The sequence below is a fragment of the Acinonyx jubatus genome, chromosome D4 (genome assembly GCF_027475565.1).
Source record: "Acinonyx jubatus isolate Ajub_Pintada_27869175 chromosome D4, VMU_Ajub_asm_v1.0, whole genome shotgun sequence".
Classification (NCBI taxonomy): domain Eukaryota; kingdom Metazoa; phylum Chordata; class Mammalia; order Carnivora; family Felidae; genus Acinonyx; species Acinonyx jubatus.
Window position 1 is genome coordinate 61694005 of NC_069391.1, and position 16650 is coordinate 61710654.

A 16650-nucleotide genomic window follows, 5' to 3' on the forward strand; every position below is an offset into this window, starting at 1 on the left:
AGATGAGCTGCATTTAATTTTGCAAACAATAAACTTTTTCCATTAAAGAGATAGTGTTTTAATGCTTAATTTTAGTGCTAAAGATTTATATATTTCTTTTCTTTAATTTTTTTAATGTTTATTTTTGAGAGAGGGAGAGAGACAGAGCATAAGTGGGGAGGGGCAGAGAGAGAGGGAGACACAGAATCTGAAGCAGGCTCCAGGCTCTGAGCTGCCAGCACAGAGCCCAACGTGGGGCTCGAGCCTGCTGACCACGAGATCATGACCTGAGCTGAAGTCGGACACCTAACCAACTGAGCCACCCAGGCGACCCAAGATTTATATATTTCTTAAATGTAGGGAAGGGACTATCACTCAGACTGATTTTATGATATGGGTAAGGAAAACTAGAAATTAACGTAGGGTGAATAAAAATCTGGAGCATAGGGGCACCTGGGTGGCTCAGTCAGTTAAGCATCTGACTTTGGCTGAGGTCATGATCTTGTGGCTCTTGAGTTCCAGCCCCATATTGGGCTTTCTGCTGTCAGAGAACCCACTTCAGATCCTCTGTCTCCCTCTATCTGTCCTCCCCCTGTGTGCTTGCTCTCTCTCTCTCTTTCTCTCAAAAATAAACATGAAAAAAAAAATCTGGAGCTTAGTTAGTTAAGTAAGGTTTAACTATATACTTTTTATATAATTAGCAAAAGGGATTATTCTTAAGATGCTGGCTAAGTGGGTTTATTGCTTACCCAGAAGGTTTAACTTTATGAATTGACTTATTCTTCTCCAAGGCACCTGAGAGAAAAGACAACGATAGCAGTCACATCTAGAGGCTATTATGGACTGGAGGATGAGAAGGGAACTGCATGTACCTCAACAAGGCGTCGGTCAACACCACGAAGTTTGGCAGGCTTGACAAGTGGAGTTTTTGAGTCAATAATGGTTCAAGTTTTGAGACAGGAAGAACAGCTGAGAGCAAAAGAAGAAAAAAGGTAAATGTTAAAAAAAAAGTTTCATGTTTAAATTTCTAGGAACTACTTTTCAAAGAGTAGCTTATATAACTTTTGTGTGCCCATGCCAATTTGGGCCCATTTTAGTAGTGATGCAAAATACATGGTCACCAAGTGTATGAATTCATAATGAAATAATCACAGTGAAATTTGTTTAAAAATATAATTTTAAATTTTAATCCAAATTACTTTGAAACTATAAAAAATAATTTTGACAAAAGATTTCAGAATGCCTTCTAGATTTCTAGAATTATAAATGGAAATAGAAGTATTATCAAATTTTAAATTAAGAGAGTTTTATATAGATTTGTATAGCCTTAGAATAGTTTCACATACATTTAAAATTAAAAGAAATTACAAAGATTATGTAGTTCAAAATGACACATAGGTTTACCTCTGCTAGTTTCTCCATTGGTATTAATTTTCTGGATACTCAGCTTACTCTGGGCTCATCAAGAAAGAATGTTGTGCTTAATTAGTGTTACCTTCTAGGATCTGGGAGCATGGACTAATGGCATTTATGTAACATTTTATTTATAACAAAGAGACAAGGGCCCAGAGAGGTGAGTGATTACTCAGAAAAGACTGGTGATTTTTATACTAAATCAAATCTCAGACTCAAACTGTGGTAGGAATGATTGCTGATATAATAGGGAACTGCTAATGCTTACTCAAAAGCAATTTATAATATGTTGTTGCTACTTTCATAGTAATAAATTTAGCTTGCTTTGATAACTGTATGATTAAAACTCAACTTTGAGACTTTCTTCTGCCATACTTTTTATTCTAGTGATTAATTCAGAACCCACTGTGAAATGCTTTTTTTTCCTTCTACAAAACCTCATAGAACTACTCTTGCTATAAGAAAGGGGATTTTATGGAAAGGGATAAAGATTAATCCCACAATAGAGTATAATAGATTGGAATGGAGAGAAAATGAAGAGGAAGGCTTGTAGGAAGAAAGCTGTAGTAGTCTAGATCTCCACTACTGATGACCAGAAATAGGGAGAGAGAGGTCAGATTGTTATGGGAACAAGTAACGAGACTTACTTAATACCTTCCTTGATACTAAGGGGGAACAAAGATTAAAAAAAGACAAAGATAAGTCAGGACACAGTTATAATCATGGTGATTGAGCAGTTATGAAGGAGAAAAAAGAATGGTAATCATTTATTGAATATGATTATTTGCCAGGTTTAGCTCTAGGCATCTTACATGTATTTAACATTTGTCCTGACACAGAGAGATTAATTAACTTGCTCAGGGTTAGGCAGTTTTTGAGTGGTAGTATTTGAACCCAGGCAGTTTGGCCCTGAAGGTTGTGCCCCTAAACAGTATGCTGATTTATGACTTGTAAAATGATGGAATGAACAAAGAAAACAGAAGAGTCTAAGTCCATCGTATGGGGAAAGATCAGTAAATTCTTTTTAGTTAGTTGTTTGAAGTGATAAGAGAAACATTTAATCATTCAAGTAGGAATGACTAGTAAAAAACTAGAAATATAACAATCTTTTTGCTTCCTCCGATTTTACATGTGTTTATGTATTAAATGTCTTATTGTTTATGTATTATGTTTATGTATTAAATGTCTTATTTTTTTATATTTTATATTTTTTATATTTTATATTTATATTTTATATTTTAATACATTAATTAAATGTATTAAATGTCTTAGTGACTATGATAGTTTCATGGAGTAATATGAATTAAAGTTTTTCTTTGGGTGTAGTGTTAACTTTTGATTTTTAAGTTGTAAATATTTTAAAGATGAAGCAAAGAATAAATAAAATTATAATAAAGGCCTATGTACCCACTACTTAGCAGTTTTTAAAGAAATTAACGTAGATAAAATTGATTCCCTGTATTTTCTCTTTGTCCCCAGAAGAAACTGCTCTTGTCATTCCCATGCCTTTTATTATTGAATTTTAATAATTCTTTTATATATTATGGATACAAGTACTTTGTCAGATATATATGTATTGCAGATATTTTCTGTCTATGGACTTTCATTTTCAGTGTTTAATTTTAAGAAAAAGAAATTTTAACTTTGGGTTTGTTCTTTTTTTTTTTTTTTTGATGTTTTGTGCTTTTTAGGACTTAAGAAATCTTAGCTTACCCAAGATTATGAATTTTCTCCCTTTTTTCCCAGAAATTTCTAAATTTTTATTTTATGGTTAGGTTTGTGATTCATTTGAACTTAATTTTTTTTTAACTTAATTTTTATATGTGGTTTGAAGTAAGGATAAAAGTTTATTATTTTTCCCATATGGATAGTCTGTTGTCCCAGTATCATTTGTTGAAAAAACCGTTCTTAGATTATAAATTAGATTTGCATTTTAGTTGAAAATCAGATGAACATATATTTGTGAGTCTTTGTGGACTTTATATTATTTCATTTATCTATAGGTCTGTTCTTAGGCTAATAATATATTGACTTGATTGCTATAGCTTTTATAGTAAGCCTTGAAATTTGGTAATATGAGTCTTTGTTTTTTGTTTTCAAAATTGTTAGGTTATTCTAGGATCTTTGCATTTATTTCTATGTGATTCATATCATATTGTAAGCTCCTACAAAAAAACAGCCTGAGGAAATTTTGATTGAGATTGCATGGAATTTATCAGTCAGTTTCCAGATAATTGTAAATTTCTTTCAGTGCTATTTTGTAATTTTAAATTGTTTACATTTTCCATATATTTGGTTAACTTTATCCATACATATTTTCATGTTTTTAATGAGATTGTAAATCATTTTTTAAATTCAATGTATTAGTTTTTATACAGAAACACGATTTTGTATAGATATTTTGTATAGAGTTTTGTAGAGATACACAATTGATTTTAGTATAGGGCCTTTTGTCTGTACTCTAAGTTCTGAAAGATTTTGATGCTTAGGGTTTTTTGATGGGTTGGTGTCCTTATTACTATGAGTATCTCTTTTTATCCCTGATAATATTTCTGACACTGTTTAACATTGCATGTATCTCCACTGTTGGCTTTTGAGCCATCATTGTTTGAATTTTGTTGTTTTTTTTTTTTTTAGTGGCTTCTCTAGGCTATTTATCCCATTTAACTTCAAATGTTATACTACTTTACAGTATACTACTATTTACCTCTTCTCATACTTTGTGCTGTTGTTGTCATTTACTTCTACAATGTATTGTAAACCCCAATGCTCCATTTTGTATGTTCTTCAAACAGTTACTTGTTGAAGAACTTTAAGAATGAGGGGGAAAACGCATTTTAAATTTACCCATACATATACTCTTCCCAACAATCTGCCTTCCTTTGTATTGATCCATGATGCCATCTGGTGTCATTTTTCTACTGCCTAAACAACTTTCTTTATCATTACTCATAATGTAGGTCTGCCAATGAACTTTAATTTTTTGGTGTGAAAACAGTTTTTAGTTTTCCTTTCATTTTGAAAGAGAAAGATCTACATTGACTTCATCTTTTTTTCTCCCCTATCAGTACTTAAAGTCTGACATAACTATATGTAATTTTTTCTTGAGTTTTAATTTAAATTCCAGTTAGTTAACCTACAGTGTAATATTAGTTTCAAGTGTACAATGTAGTGATTCAACACTTCCATACATCACCAGGTGCTCAGCATTCCTTAATCTTCATCACTTATTTAACCCATCCTACACTGCACTTCCCTTCTAGTAACCATCAGTTTGTTCTCCATAATTAAAAAAAATTTTTTTTTATTTTTTTAATGTTTACTTTTGAGAGAGAGAGGGAGACAGAGCATGAGTGGGGGAGGAGCAGAGAGAGAGGGAGACACAGAGCTGTCAGCACAGAGCCTGATGCGGGGCTCGAACTCACAAACCATGAGATCCTGACCTGAGCCAAAGTCGGACACTTAACCAACTGAGCCACCCAGGCTCCCCTGTTCTCCATAATTAAGAGTCTCTTTCTTGATTTGTCTCTTTCTTTTCCCTTTGTTCATTTGTTTTGTTTCTTAAATTCCACATATGAGTGAGATGATATGGTATTTGTCTTTCTCAGACTGACTTATTTCACTTAGCACAATATTCTCTAGCTCCATCCATGTCATTGCAAATGGCAAGATTTCTTTCTTTCTTTCTTTCTTTCTTTCTTTCTTTCTTTCTTTCTTTCTTTCTTTCTTTCTTTCTTTCTTTTTTTATGTCTGAATAATATTCCATTGTCTGTATATCCCACATCTTCTTTATCCATTCATCAGTTGATAGACATTTGGGCTCTTTCCATACTTGGTAGTTATTTATTATTGATAATGCTGCTTATAAACATTGGGGTGCATGTACCCCTTCAAATTTGTATTTTTGTAACCTTCGGGTAAATGCCTAATAGTGTAATTGCTGGATCATAGGATGGTTCTGTTTTCAGGTTTTTGAGGAACCTCCATACCGTTCTCCACAGTGGCTGCACCAGTTTGCATTCCCACCAGCCATGCAAAAGGGTTCTCCTTTCTCTGCATCCTTGCCAACACATGTTGTTTCTTGTCTTGTTAATTTTAAGCCTTCTAACAGTTGAGTGTTATCTTATTTTTGTTTTGATTTGTATTTCCCTAATGATGAGTGATGTTGAACATTTTTTCATGTGTCGGTTGGCCATCTGGATGTCTTCTTTGGAAAAGTGTCTATTCATGTCTTCTGCCCACTTCTTAATTGGGTTGTTTGTTTTGTGGGTGTTGAGTTTGATAAGTTCTTTATAGATTTTGGATACTAACCCTTTATTGGATATGTCATTTGCATATGTCTTCTCCCACTCTGTAGGCTGCATTTTAGTTTTGTTGTTTTCTTTTCAGTGCAGAAGCTTTTTATCTTGATGAGGTCCCAATAGTTCATGTTTGCTTTTCTTTCCCTGGCCTCTCGGCTACATGTCTGGTAAGAAGTTGCTCCAGCCAAGGTCAGAGAAGTTGCTGCCTGTGTTCTTCTGTAGGATTTTGATAGTTTCCTGTCTAACATTTGAGTCTTTCATCCATTTTGAATTTATTTTTGCGTGTGGTATAAGAAAGTGGTCCAGTTTTATTCTTCTGCATGTCACCATCCAGTTTTCCCAGCACCATTTATTGAAGAGACTTTTTTCTATTGTTTTTTTTTTCCCTGCTTTTTCAAAGATGAATTGACCATATAGTTGAGGGTCCATTTCTGTGTTTTCTATTCTCTTCTACTGATCTATGTGTTTGTTTTTGTGCCAGTTTCATACTGTCTTGGTGACTACAGCTTTGTAAAATAGTGTGAAATTCAGAATCCTGATGCCTCCAGTTTTATTTTTATTTTTCAAGATTGCTTTGGCTATTTGGGTCTTTTTTGGTTCCCTATAAATTTTAGGATTGTTTGATCTAGCTCTGTGAAGGATGCTGGTGGTATTTTGATAGGGATTGCATTAAATGTATATAGATTGCTTTGGGTAGTATAGATATTTTAACAGTGTTTTTTCTTCCAGTCAGTGAACATGGAATGTTTTTCCATCTCTTTGTGTCTTCTTCAATATCTTTCATAAGTGTTCCATAGTTTAAAGAGTATAGATCTTTTACCTCTGTAGTTAAGTTTATTCTTAAGTATCTTATTGTTTTTGGTGCAGTTGTAAATGGGACCAGTTCCTTGATTTCTACTGCTTTGCTATTATTGGTATATAGAAATGCAAGATTTCTGCATGTTGATTTTATATCCCACGACTTTGCTGAATTCATGTATTAGTTCTAGCAATTTTTTGGTGGAGTCTTTTGGGTTTTCTACATAGAGTATCATAGCATCTGCAAATAGTGAAAGTTTGACTTCTTCCTTGGCAATTTCTATGCCTTTTATTTGTTTTTGCTATTTGATTGCTGAGTCTAAGACTTTCAGTGCTATATTAAGTAGTAATGGTGAGAGTGGGCATTCATATCTTGTTCCTGACTGTAGGGGAAAGGCTCTCAGTTTTTCCACATTGAGGATGAGATTAGCTGTGCGTCTTTCACACATATGGCCTTTATGATGTTGAGGTATGTTCCATCTATCTGTACTTTGTTGAGGTTTTTTAAATTTTATTTTTAATTTTTTTTAATGTTTATTTATTTTTGAGACGGAGAGAGAGCATGAACGGGGGAGGGTTAGAAAAAGGGAGACACAGAATCCGAAGCAGGCTGCAGGCTCTGAGCTGTCAGCACAGAGCCCGACGCGGGGCTCAAACTCACGGACTGTGAGATCATGACCTGAGCCAAAGTCGGATGCTTAACCGACTGAGCCACCCAGGCGCCCCTGTTGAGGTTTTTTTTAAATCAAGAATGGATGCTGTATTTTGTCCAATGTTTTTTCTGCATCTACTGAGAGAATTATATGGTTCTAATCCTTTCTTTCTTTCTTTTTTTAATGTTTATTCATTTTTGAGAGAGTGTGAGTGTGGGAGAGGCAGAGAGAGAGAGGGAGACATAGATTCTGAAGCGGGCTTCAGGCTTCAAGCTGTCAGCACAGAGCCCGACGTGGGGCTCAAACCCACGGACCGTGAGATCATGACCTGAGCTGAGGTTGGATGCTCAACCAACTGAGCCACCTAGGTGCCCCTAATCCTTTCTTTCATTAATGTGGTGTATCACTATGATTGTTTTGCAAATATTGAACCAGCCCTGCAGCCCAGGAGTAAATCCCATTTGATCATAGTGAATACTTTTTTTAATGTAATGTTGAATTCTCTTTGCTGGTATCTTGTTGAGAATTTTTTGCATCTAGGTTCATCAGGGATATTAGTGTGTAATTGTCCTTCTTAGAGGGATCTTTAGCTGGTTTTGGAATCAAGGTAATGCTAGCTTCATAGATTAAGTTTGGAAGATTTCCTTCCATTTACTTTTTTGGGGACAGTTTGAGAAGACTATGTATGAACTCTTCTTTAAATGACTGGTAGAATTCCCTTGGGAAGCCATCCGGCCCAGGACTCTTGTTTCTTGGGAGATTTTTTGATTACTGATTCAATTTGTTTCCTGGTTATGGGTTTGTTCAAATTTTCTATTTCTTACTGTTTCAGTTTTCGTAGTTTGTGGGTTTCTTTTCTTTTCCTTGCAAGTTTATTTATTTATTTTGAGAGAGAGAGAGAGTGCAAGAGTGTAAGTGGGGGAAGGGCAGAAAGAGGAGAGAGAATTTCAAGCAGGCTCTGTACTGTCAGCACAGACTCTTGGTTAACCAACTGAGCCATCTAGGCCTCTTGGTAGTTTATGGGTTTTTAGGAATTTGTCCATTTCTTCCTGATTGCTCAGTTTCTTGGCATATAATTTTTCATAATATTCTTTTATAATTGTATTTCTGTGGTGTTGTTTGCAAAATCTCCTCTTTTGTTTGTGATTTTATCTATTTGGATCCTTTCTTTTTTCTTTTTGATAAGCCTGGCTAGGGGTTATCAATTTTATTTCCAAGAACTAGCCTTTAGTTTCATTGATCTGTTGTATTGTTTTGTTTGTTTGTTTCTATATTGTTTATTTCTTCTCTAATCCTTATTTCCCTTCTTCTGCTGGCTAAAGCTTTATTTGCTGTTCCTTTTCTAGTTCCTTTAGGTGTAAGGCTAGGTTGTGCATTTAGGACCTTTCTTGCTTCTTGAGATAGGCTTTAATTGCAATATACTTTGCTCTTAGGATTGTCTTTGCTGCATTCCAAAAGGTTTGGACTGTCATGTTTTCATTTTCATTGGCTTCCATGTATTTTTTAATTTCTTCTTTAATTGCCTGGTTAACCTATTTATTTTTTAGTACGATGTTCTTTAGCCTCCATATATTTGAGGACTTTCCAAATTTTTTCTTGTGGTTGACTTCAAGTTTCATAGTGTTGTAATCAGAAAACATGTATGGTATGATCTTGATCTTTTTGTACCTGTTGAGGGCTGATTTGTGACTCAGTATGTGATCTGTTCTGCAGAATGTTGTATATACACTCCAGAACAATGTGTATTCTGCTGCTTTAAGATGAAATGCTCTGAATATATCTGTTAAGTTCAGCTGGTCCAGTGTGTCATTGAAAGCCATTGTTTCCTTGTTGATTTTCTGCTTAGATGATCTGTCCATTGCTGTATGTGGATGAGTAAAGTTCCCTACTATTATTGTATTATTATCGATGAATTCTTTTATGTTTGTGATTAACTGATTTATATATTTGGTTTCGTCCAAGTTGAGGACATAAATATTTACAATTGCTCAATTTTCTTGGTGAAAAGACCCCTAATGATGATATAATGCCCTTCTTCTCTTGTTACAGTCTTTGTTTTAAAATCTAGTTTGTCTGATATAAGTATAGCAACTCTGGCTTTCTTTTGACATCCGTTAGCATGATAGTTGGTTCTCTATCCCCTCACTTTCAGTCAGCACATGTCTTCAGGTGTAGATATCTCTTGTAGGCAGCATATACATGAGTTTTGTTTTATTATTTTTTTCTGATACCCTGTGTCTTTTTGATTGAAGCATTTTAGTCCATTTACATTCAGAGTGATTATTGAAAAATAAAAAGTTAGTGCCATTGTGTTACCTGTAGAGTTGGTGTTTCTGGTGATGTTCTCTGGTCCTTGGTAGTCTTTGCTGCTTTGGTCTTTTTATTTATTTATTTTTAAGTTTCATTCATTCATTCATTCATTCATTCTCTGCTCAGAGTACCCCTTAAAATTTCATGCAGGGCTGGTTTAGCAGTCACAGACTCCTATAGTTTTTGTTTGTTGGGGAAACCCTTTGTCTCTTTCTATTCGCAATGAAGTCTTGCTGAATAAAGAATTGTTGGGTGCATGTTTCACCCATTCAGTACGTTGAATATATCCTGCCACTCCCTTCTGGCCTGCCAAATTTCAGTGGACAGATGTGTTGCTAACCCATGTGTCTACCTTCGTAGGTTAAGGACATTTTGTCCCTAGCTGCTTTCAGATTTCTTTCTTTACCTTTGTATTTTGCAGTTTTCACTACAGTATGTCATGGTATTGACCTGTTCATGTTGATTTTGAGGGAAGTTCTCTGTGCCTCTTGGACTTGAATGCCTTTTTCCTCCCCAGATTAGGGGAGTTCTCAGCTATAATTTGTTGAAAGAAAACTTCTGCCCCTTTTTCCTGTTCTTCTTCTTCTTCTTCTTCTTCTTCTTCTTCTTCTTCTTCTTCGACTCCTGTTATAGGGATATTGTTCCATTTTATGGCATCACTAAGTTCTCTAAGTCTTCCCTTGTGATCTAATAGTTTACTTTCCCTCTTAAGCTTCATTGTTTTCCATGATTTTATCTTCTATATCACCTATTCTGTCCTCTGCTTCTTCAATCCTTGTTAGGACTCTATCCAGTCAGTTTTGCATCTCAGTTACAGTATTTTTTTATTTCAGCCTGACTAGTTTTTAGGTCTTTGATCTCTGCAGCAAGGGTTTCTCTGGTGTCTTCTATGCTTTTTTTCAAGCCCAGCTAGTAGTCTTATGACTTGTTCTAAATTCTTGTTCAGATATATTGCTTATATCTCTTTTGAGCAAGCCCCTGGCTTTGATTTCTTCTTGACTTTTCTTTTGGGGAAAATTCCTCTCTCTTGTCATTTTGGCTAAGTTTCTGTCTTTTGCATGTTTTAAAAGTTTGTTGCATTTCCTACACCTAAAAGTAATGCTATATTTAAAAGAGGTCATATACTGTCTAGGGCCTGGCACTTGAGGAAGTGTTTCTGGTGTATGCTGCGTGCACTCTGCTGTTGTGTTTTGACTGCTCTTTCCCACTGGTCAGTCCTCTCTGGAGCTCCTCCTTGCTTGCAGTGGGGAGTGTTTGGACCTTTAACTAGGTGTGCTTTGATTTGTTTGTTAAAATAAGCCTGGGAAAAAGGGGGAGGGAACCCCAGAGAATAAAAAACTAAAAGGCTGATTCCAAAGAAACAGAAAGGGAAAACAAGAAGAAAATAAAAATAGAAGAAAAAAGAAAAGAATAAAGAAGCCTGATCCAAAAATAGAAAAGGAAATGAAAACAAACAAACAAGAAACTGTGAGACTGATTCCAAAAGAAAAAATGAAGAAGAAAGAAAAAGAAGAAAAAAAAGTAAGCCTAGTCCTAGTTCCACCAAAACTGCAGGTATAATTTTGAAGCACTGGATTTTCAGTACACTTGGTACATGATGGGTGCTGGTTGTGCCGGTCTTCTGGAGGAAAGGCTGGCTGCCTTGGCTCACAGTCAGTCTTGCCCTGGTTAATAAGCATTTGCCAAACATAGGGGGACAGGGTTTGGTGTAAGTGGGCCCCACCTCTACCGGGGGCCTCTTTGCTGCCCAGCAAAGTCCATTGTGTTGGTATTGGGGGGAGGGGGGAGGAAATGGCACCACCCAAATCTCTTGTCCCCAGACAAGGAATCTCACACCCCCAGGTATTCAGGCAGCCCTCACAGAACATTATGAGGGCAGTTCAGCTCTCTCTGCACCACAGCTCTCCTGTGTTCTTTCTTTGGTGCACTGCTGGGATTCAAAACTTGACATCTTAAAGAACCTAGCACTTAGCGACCCACCCCCCTCCTCAGGAGCAGAGCCTTTCCACACTGTGTCTGACGTCCTTTGTCCCAGAAAAATAGTTCTGTGCATTGCATGGAATCCATGGCAGAGCACCACTAAAAGCAGCAAAAAGTTTACATGTTCTCTGGGTGCAACTCTGTCCCCTGCCTATGAAAGGCCTTTTGCTGAGCTTACAGCGTCTTTTGTCCTTGGAAAGGCAATATACCCTCTTCCAAAAGTACTCCAGGCAGGGGAATGCGCTCTCTTAGTGTGCCTGGGAGATCTCTACGCCACACTGTGTGCTCTGGGGCCAGTTCCCTCCTTCTCCTAGGAGTCTCTGCCACAGCTCTGCTCCAGAGAAAGTTGCACACTTCCAGAACCTCAGAGTTTGAGCTCTAAACGCTGTTTCCAAAAAAACAAAAAACCTGCAACATTCAGTACTTCTTGCTCTCCATTGTGTTTGTCCAGATGGGTTTTCCTCCTGTGCAAATCCAGTGCTGCACTCTCTCAACTCCTCCTTTTCTCTTTTTTGTCTCTCCACAGAAAGAGTTCTCTCCCTTCCACAGCACTGCCATTTTTCTCTCCCCCAGTTCACTTCCACATACTTTATACCTGCCATGCTGCCTCCCTCCAACCATGGAGATCCTTCTGCCAGTCTGCAGATCAATTTCCTGGGTGTTCCAAGTGATCTGACCTCAATACAGCTGTGTTTGAGGGACAAGGAAAGCCCAGCTTTCCCCTACTTCTGCATCACCTTAATTCCTTCGACAGTTTTATTTCTTAAATCTTTCTTGAATCTGTCCACTTTCCTCTATTTTTCTACTTCCATCTAGTTTCTTCATTTCTCACTTAAGCCTATGATAAATTTCTCTTAGTTGGTTTAACAGTGTCCATGCTTGCCTAATTCCAGGCTGTTTTTACATTAAAACTAGACTGAACTTTCTGAGATGCAAATTTGTTGATGCCACTTACCTATCCCATTACCTATGACCTCCCCAAACAAAGCAAGTACACACAAAAACTTTAATGGCTTAATATTATTTATAAGGCTCTCTTTCACCTTTAAATTTCAGTATACTGCTCTATCTCCTATCTTTCTTTCCCTCATACTTGTTATCCTAGCTACAGTGGCCTTTTTTCCTTCTTTTCAGTGCCAGGAGATTGTTAACTTTATGTGCATCCAAATGTAGAGTTCACCTAAAAACACATGAATGGTGGACTTCTTTCAACCTGTGATTTCTAAATTTTCTAACATAAGTATGCTTTTTTTTAATAGTTAAACATAAATATTGAAATTTGTAATGTGCCAAATAGGTAGTGGGACAGGCAGGTTTTTAAGTGTCTTTTTAACCTATCCCATGATTTCTTTGGAATCCTCAGAAGGAAAGTGTGACATTTAGGCAGCAATATGTGGTATGATAGGTGGGAGTGCTAAACAAACACTTCCTCCCTGTGTATACTTAACTTGCCATCTATCACGATACCTTACATTCTGTCAATTTCAATTCTATGTAATATTTGTTAAGAGTTGGTCAGAGACTAGCTGAGAATATAGGCACTGTAAAGTCAGTTCTAGACAGGAACTTTGAAATCCTTATAAGGAAGGGTCATATTGGAAGATAGGGAAGTGTGCAAAGATCACATGATTACTGTGGTTATACTTCAGTTCTGGGCATAGGCATTGGTGACATCTTAGTCTTCTTCATCTTTGTCTTGGTCTTCATCTTGGTCTTCTTCATCTTTGTCATCTTCATTGTCTGTCATCTTCTTTTCTTCCTTTCCCTCCCCTCCCTCTCCTCACTCTCCTTCCCCTCCCTTCTACTTTTTCTGTTAAAACTTTTGGCATAAGAAGTGAGAAGATAAATTTTCCATACTGTTAAGTAGGTTAAAACAACATTTCTATCAGAAATTCAAATTGACGGCAAGCTGAACAATTCTAGTGCATATTTTCATATTGTAATATTTCAGTTATGGGCATTTGATAATTTTTAGCTGATCACCTGAGCAGACACAAACATAAAAGTAAATTATTTTTTAAAATCTTGTAAATTTCATAGTTAAGTCTGTTTTGTGATCTCTTGAGGGAAGAGAGTCTCCACTTTCTTTTAATTTTTATATAGTAGCTAGTTTCCCATTTTTGTATGGTACATGCTATTAACATAATGGTTTCTTAAATCACATTGCAAAAATCCAAAATCCTGGCATTCTTCTATTACTATATTTATTTGGAGAGCATTGGAAACTAATGCAAAGGAGACAACAGATTGTGTGTATTGAACAGAAAGGAATAAAAGTTCAGTAAAGCTTAATAGTTTGTCCATCTTCACATAAATGCTGCAGAACAGTAGGCAGTCTTGGGGCTGCTTGGTGTACGGGGCACTGTTGATTTAAGAGACAACAACACTACAACCCAAAATTTTGGGAAAGTTGAGTGAGAGGGCTGATTAATTTATAGTTGCAGAAATAGTCTTTAAGCCACTCGTGACCACTGCATTCTGTTTATAATGGTGACCTTGAACTGTTAGGGGAAGTTTATTACATTTTATATATCTCATTTATTATGTAGCAAAGTATACAATATGTTTTAGATAGGTTTTTTTAAAAACAAAATTGTTTATAATTGAAAGTTACCTATCCTCAAGGAAATTTCTGTTAATTTGTTATAATATAATCATATGATTAGGTGGCAATTTGGGTTGTTAAAGTCTACGTTAGCTCTATTAAAAATATTGGGCCTGTTCACCATTCTTTTTTGCAAAACTATATGGATTCCAGAATAGTAGCTAGTTTCTCATTTTTTTAATATATTTTTCTTATAATGTTTCTTATAATTTTGTTTCGTATATTTACATAAGCTCAGTGCATTTTTCTTATGTTTCTTATAATTTTGCATGTTTCTTATAATTTTGTTTCATATATTTACATAAGCTCAGTGGTATTTTGTTGATTTGGAAATCACTGGAGTTGAAAATATTTTCTACATTTTTGTGAAATAAAAACTATCACTTACTAAGTGATTTATTTTCAATTTCTCTGCACCGTAAAATAACAATGACTTAATGCAGTAGACATTCATTATTTGTGACCACCTAGCATTTTGGATAGCTTCCCTACATTTTTGTTGATTTTTATATTACAAGTCCTGGCTTCCCAAAATAGGTGGTAGAAAATTTGTATTCTCATTCCCACTCACAGCCAAGACAGAGGCATATGACCAGTCATATACTGTCACCTTTAAAATTGCGTGAGAGCAACATGAGGTGGCAGTCTTGGGCAGGGGTTTATCTTTTGGCAAAGATGGTGGTATGAGCTTCTGGTTTTCTATGTTCCTAGTATCAGAGGTATCAAGGTGTGGTGGCAACATAGTTTTTCCTGGAGAACCTCTCAAAGTATGGTTGGGATTCCTATTTTCATACCTACTATGTTTGGCTTCCTGGCCCTTAACAGGGCTTCCATAAACTCCCTACTAATCTTTAAATAAATTCCTTTTCTGCTTTAGCCAGAAGAGCTCTTCTGTTGGCAGTTAAGTAGGAAGCTGGACTGAATACCTAATATTACTATTTCTATTTTAGAAAATGTAAACAGGGGCGCCTGGGTGGCTTAGTCAGTTAAGCGTCCGACTTCGGCTCAGGTCATGATATCGCAGTTCGTGAGTTCAAGCCCCGCGTCGGGCTCTGTGCTGACGGCTCAGAGCCTGGAGCCTGTTTCAGATTCTGTGTCCTCCTCTCTCTCTCTGACCCTCCCCCATTCATGCTCTGTCTCTCTCTGTCTCAAAAATAAATAAACGTTAAAAAAAAATTTTTAAAGAAAATGTTAACAAATGCCTTGCTTTCTTTTTTCATGCCTTCAATTTGCATACATTATATTGTTTACTTAATTGATGGATTATTTTGGATTAAATCTCATATATATATATATTTTTTTTTCTTTTACCAGATTGTAATCTCTTTAAGAGTGGAGCCCATGCTTTCATTTCTTTGTATCCTTACACATGGTAAAGATTCAATAAACATTTATAAAACTGGTAAAGTTAGGATACTTTGAAACATTATTTATTTTTTGTACTTTTCACTCACTAGCAATGTTCCTTAGTTATACATGACCAAAATAACTTTAGGCATAGCTTCTGTTATTGTTTCACACAGTAACAGGTAAACACTCTCTAAGCCAAAAAAGAACAACATCAAAAATGAGACTTGTCCAGTCAAAGAAAACTTTTGGACCACTTTTTCTGTTCATGTGTTGTTGTTTACCTTTTACTTTTATTTAGCAAATATGGCTTTTAGAATTATCTTCAGACAATTTTTTAGCATGTCTCCAACACTGAAGGCTTAATTTTTTGAACTGACATTTTAGAAATGTGCACTACTATATCTGATTGTAGAATTCTCCTTTGAGCAAATTTTTAAATTGAGAATAACCTTGAAATCTGGTGAATTTTATCTGTCCTTGTCAGCAAAATGTGGTTTGCTCCAGCATTTCAGAATACAGTATTAAAATATTTTTTTTAATTATGTTATGTTTGACAAAGGTTTCAAAAATTGTTGAATTATAGACATTAACTCTACAGCTCTTTGGCAGGCCCCATTTCTACTGAGGATTAGAAGAGACTCACACTTCTAATTCTAAGGAACTATTCTGTGGTATGCTTGCGTATACCACACTGGACTTTGTTTTTCTTCCTCATGCCTTTTTATACTCTATCTATCATTCTTCCCTGAAAGGTACCATTTATAAGGAACAGAAGTGTGAGTAGCAGCCCTTGAGTACCTTCAGGCAATACCCACAGTTGGCAGTATCATGCCCCAACTATATCATAACTTTTCCAGGCACTTGAGCCAACAGACGTGTGTATCACACCATTGCCTAATTTTCTTCTTCCAAGTGTAAACCAATTGATGCTGTGTTTGGTGCTATAAAGGGCAAACTGTATTTCTGGCATTTACGCTAACCCACTATCTACACCTGAGGAAGTTTTCTTACCCTTCTATGTCCTTAGTGTCCCTATCAATAAGTTGAATTGAGTAATTAAAGAAATTACTGTGTCACTAACCTTTATTGACCAAAGGTTGCTTATCACCACTGTAGGCAAAAACAAGTTCATAAAAGTGTTTTGGTCTGTTCCAACTTCCCCTTTCATTTTCTTTCTCAAGCACTAGTTTTACTCTTTCACTTCTGCAGAAACAGAGTTGATTGTGACAGGGTTGACCAAAATCAATTTTAATGCTAAGAG

General features: G+C 35.9%; 1 protein-coding gene across 3 annotated transcripts in view; it reads left to right on the forward strand.

Annotated features, from left to right (window-relative positions):
• The window catches only part of KIAA2026 (KIAA2026 ortholog), a 131766-nt gene that overhangs the window by 20118 nt on the left and 94998 nt on the right, over positions 1 to 16650 (forward strand). For all 3 annotated transcript variants that reach the window (XM_027047167.2, XM_053205128.1, XM_053205127.1), the window contains one exon: positions 771 to 971. In XM_027047167.2, the coding sequence (XP_026902968.2) occupies positions 771 to 971 (201 nt within the window). The remainder of the gene's footprint in view (positions 1 to 770; positions 972 to 16650) is intronic.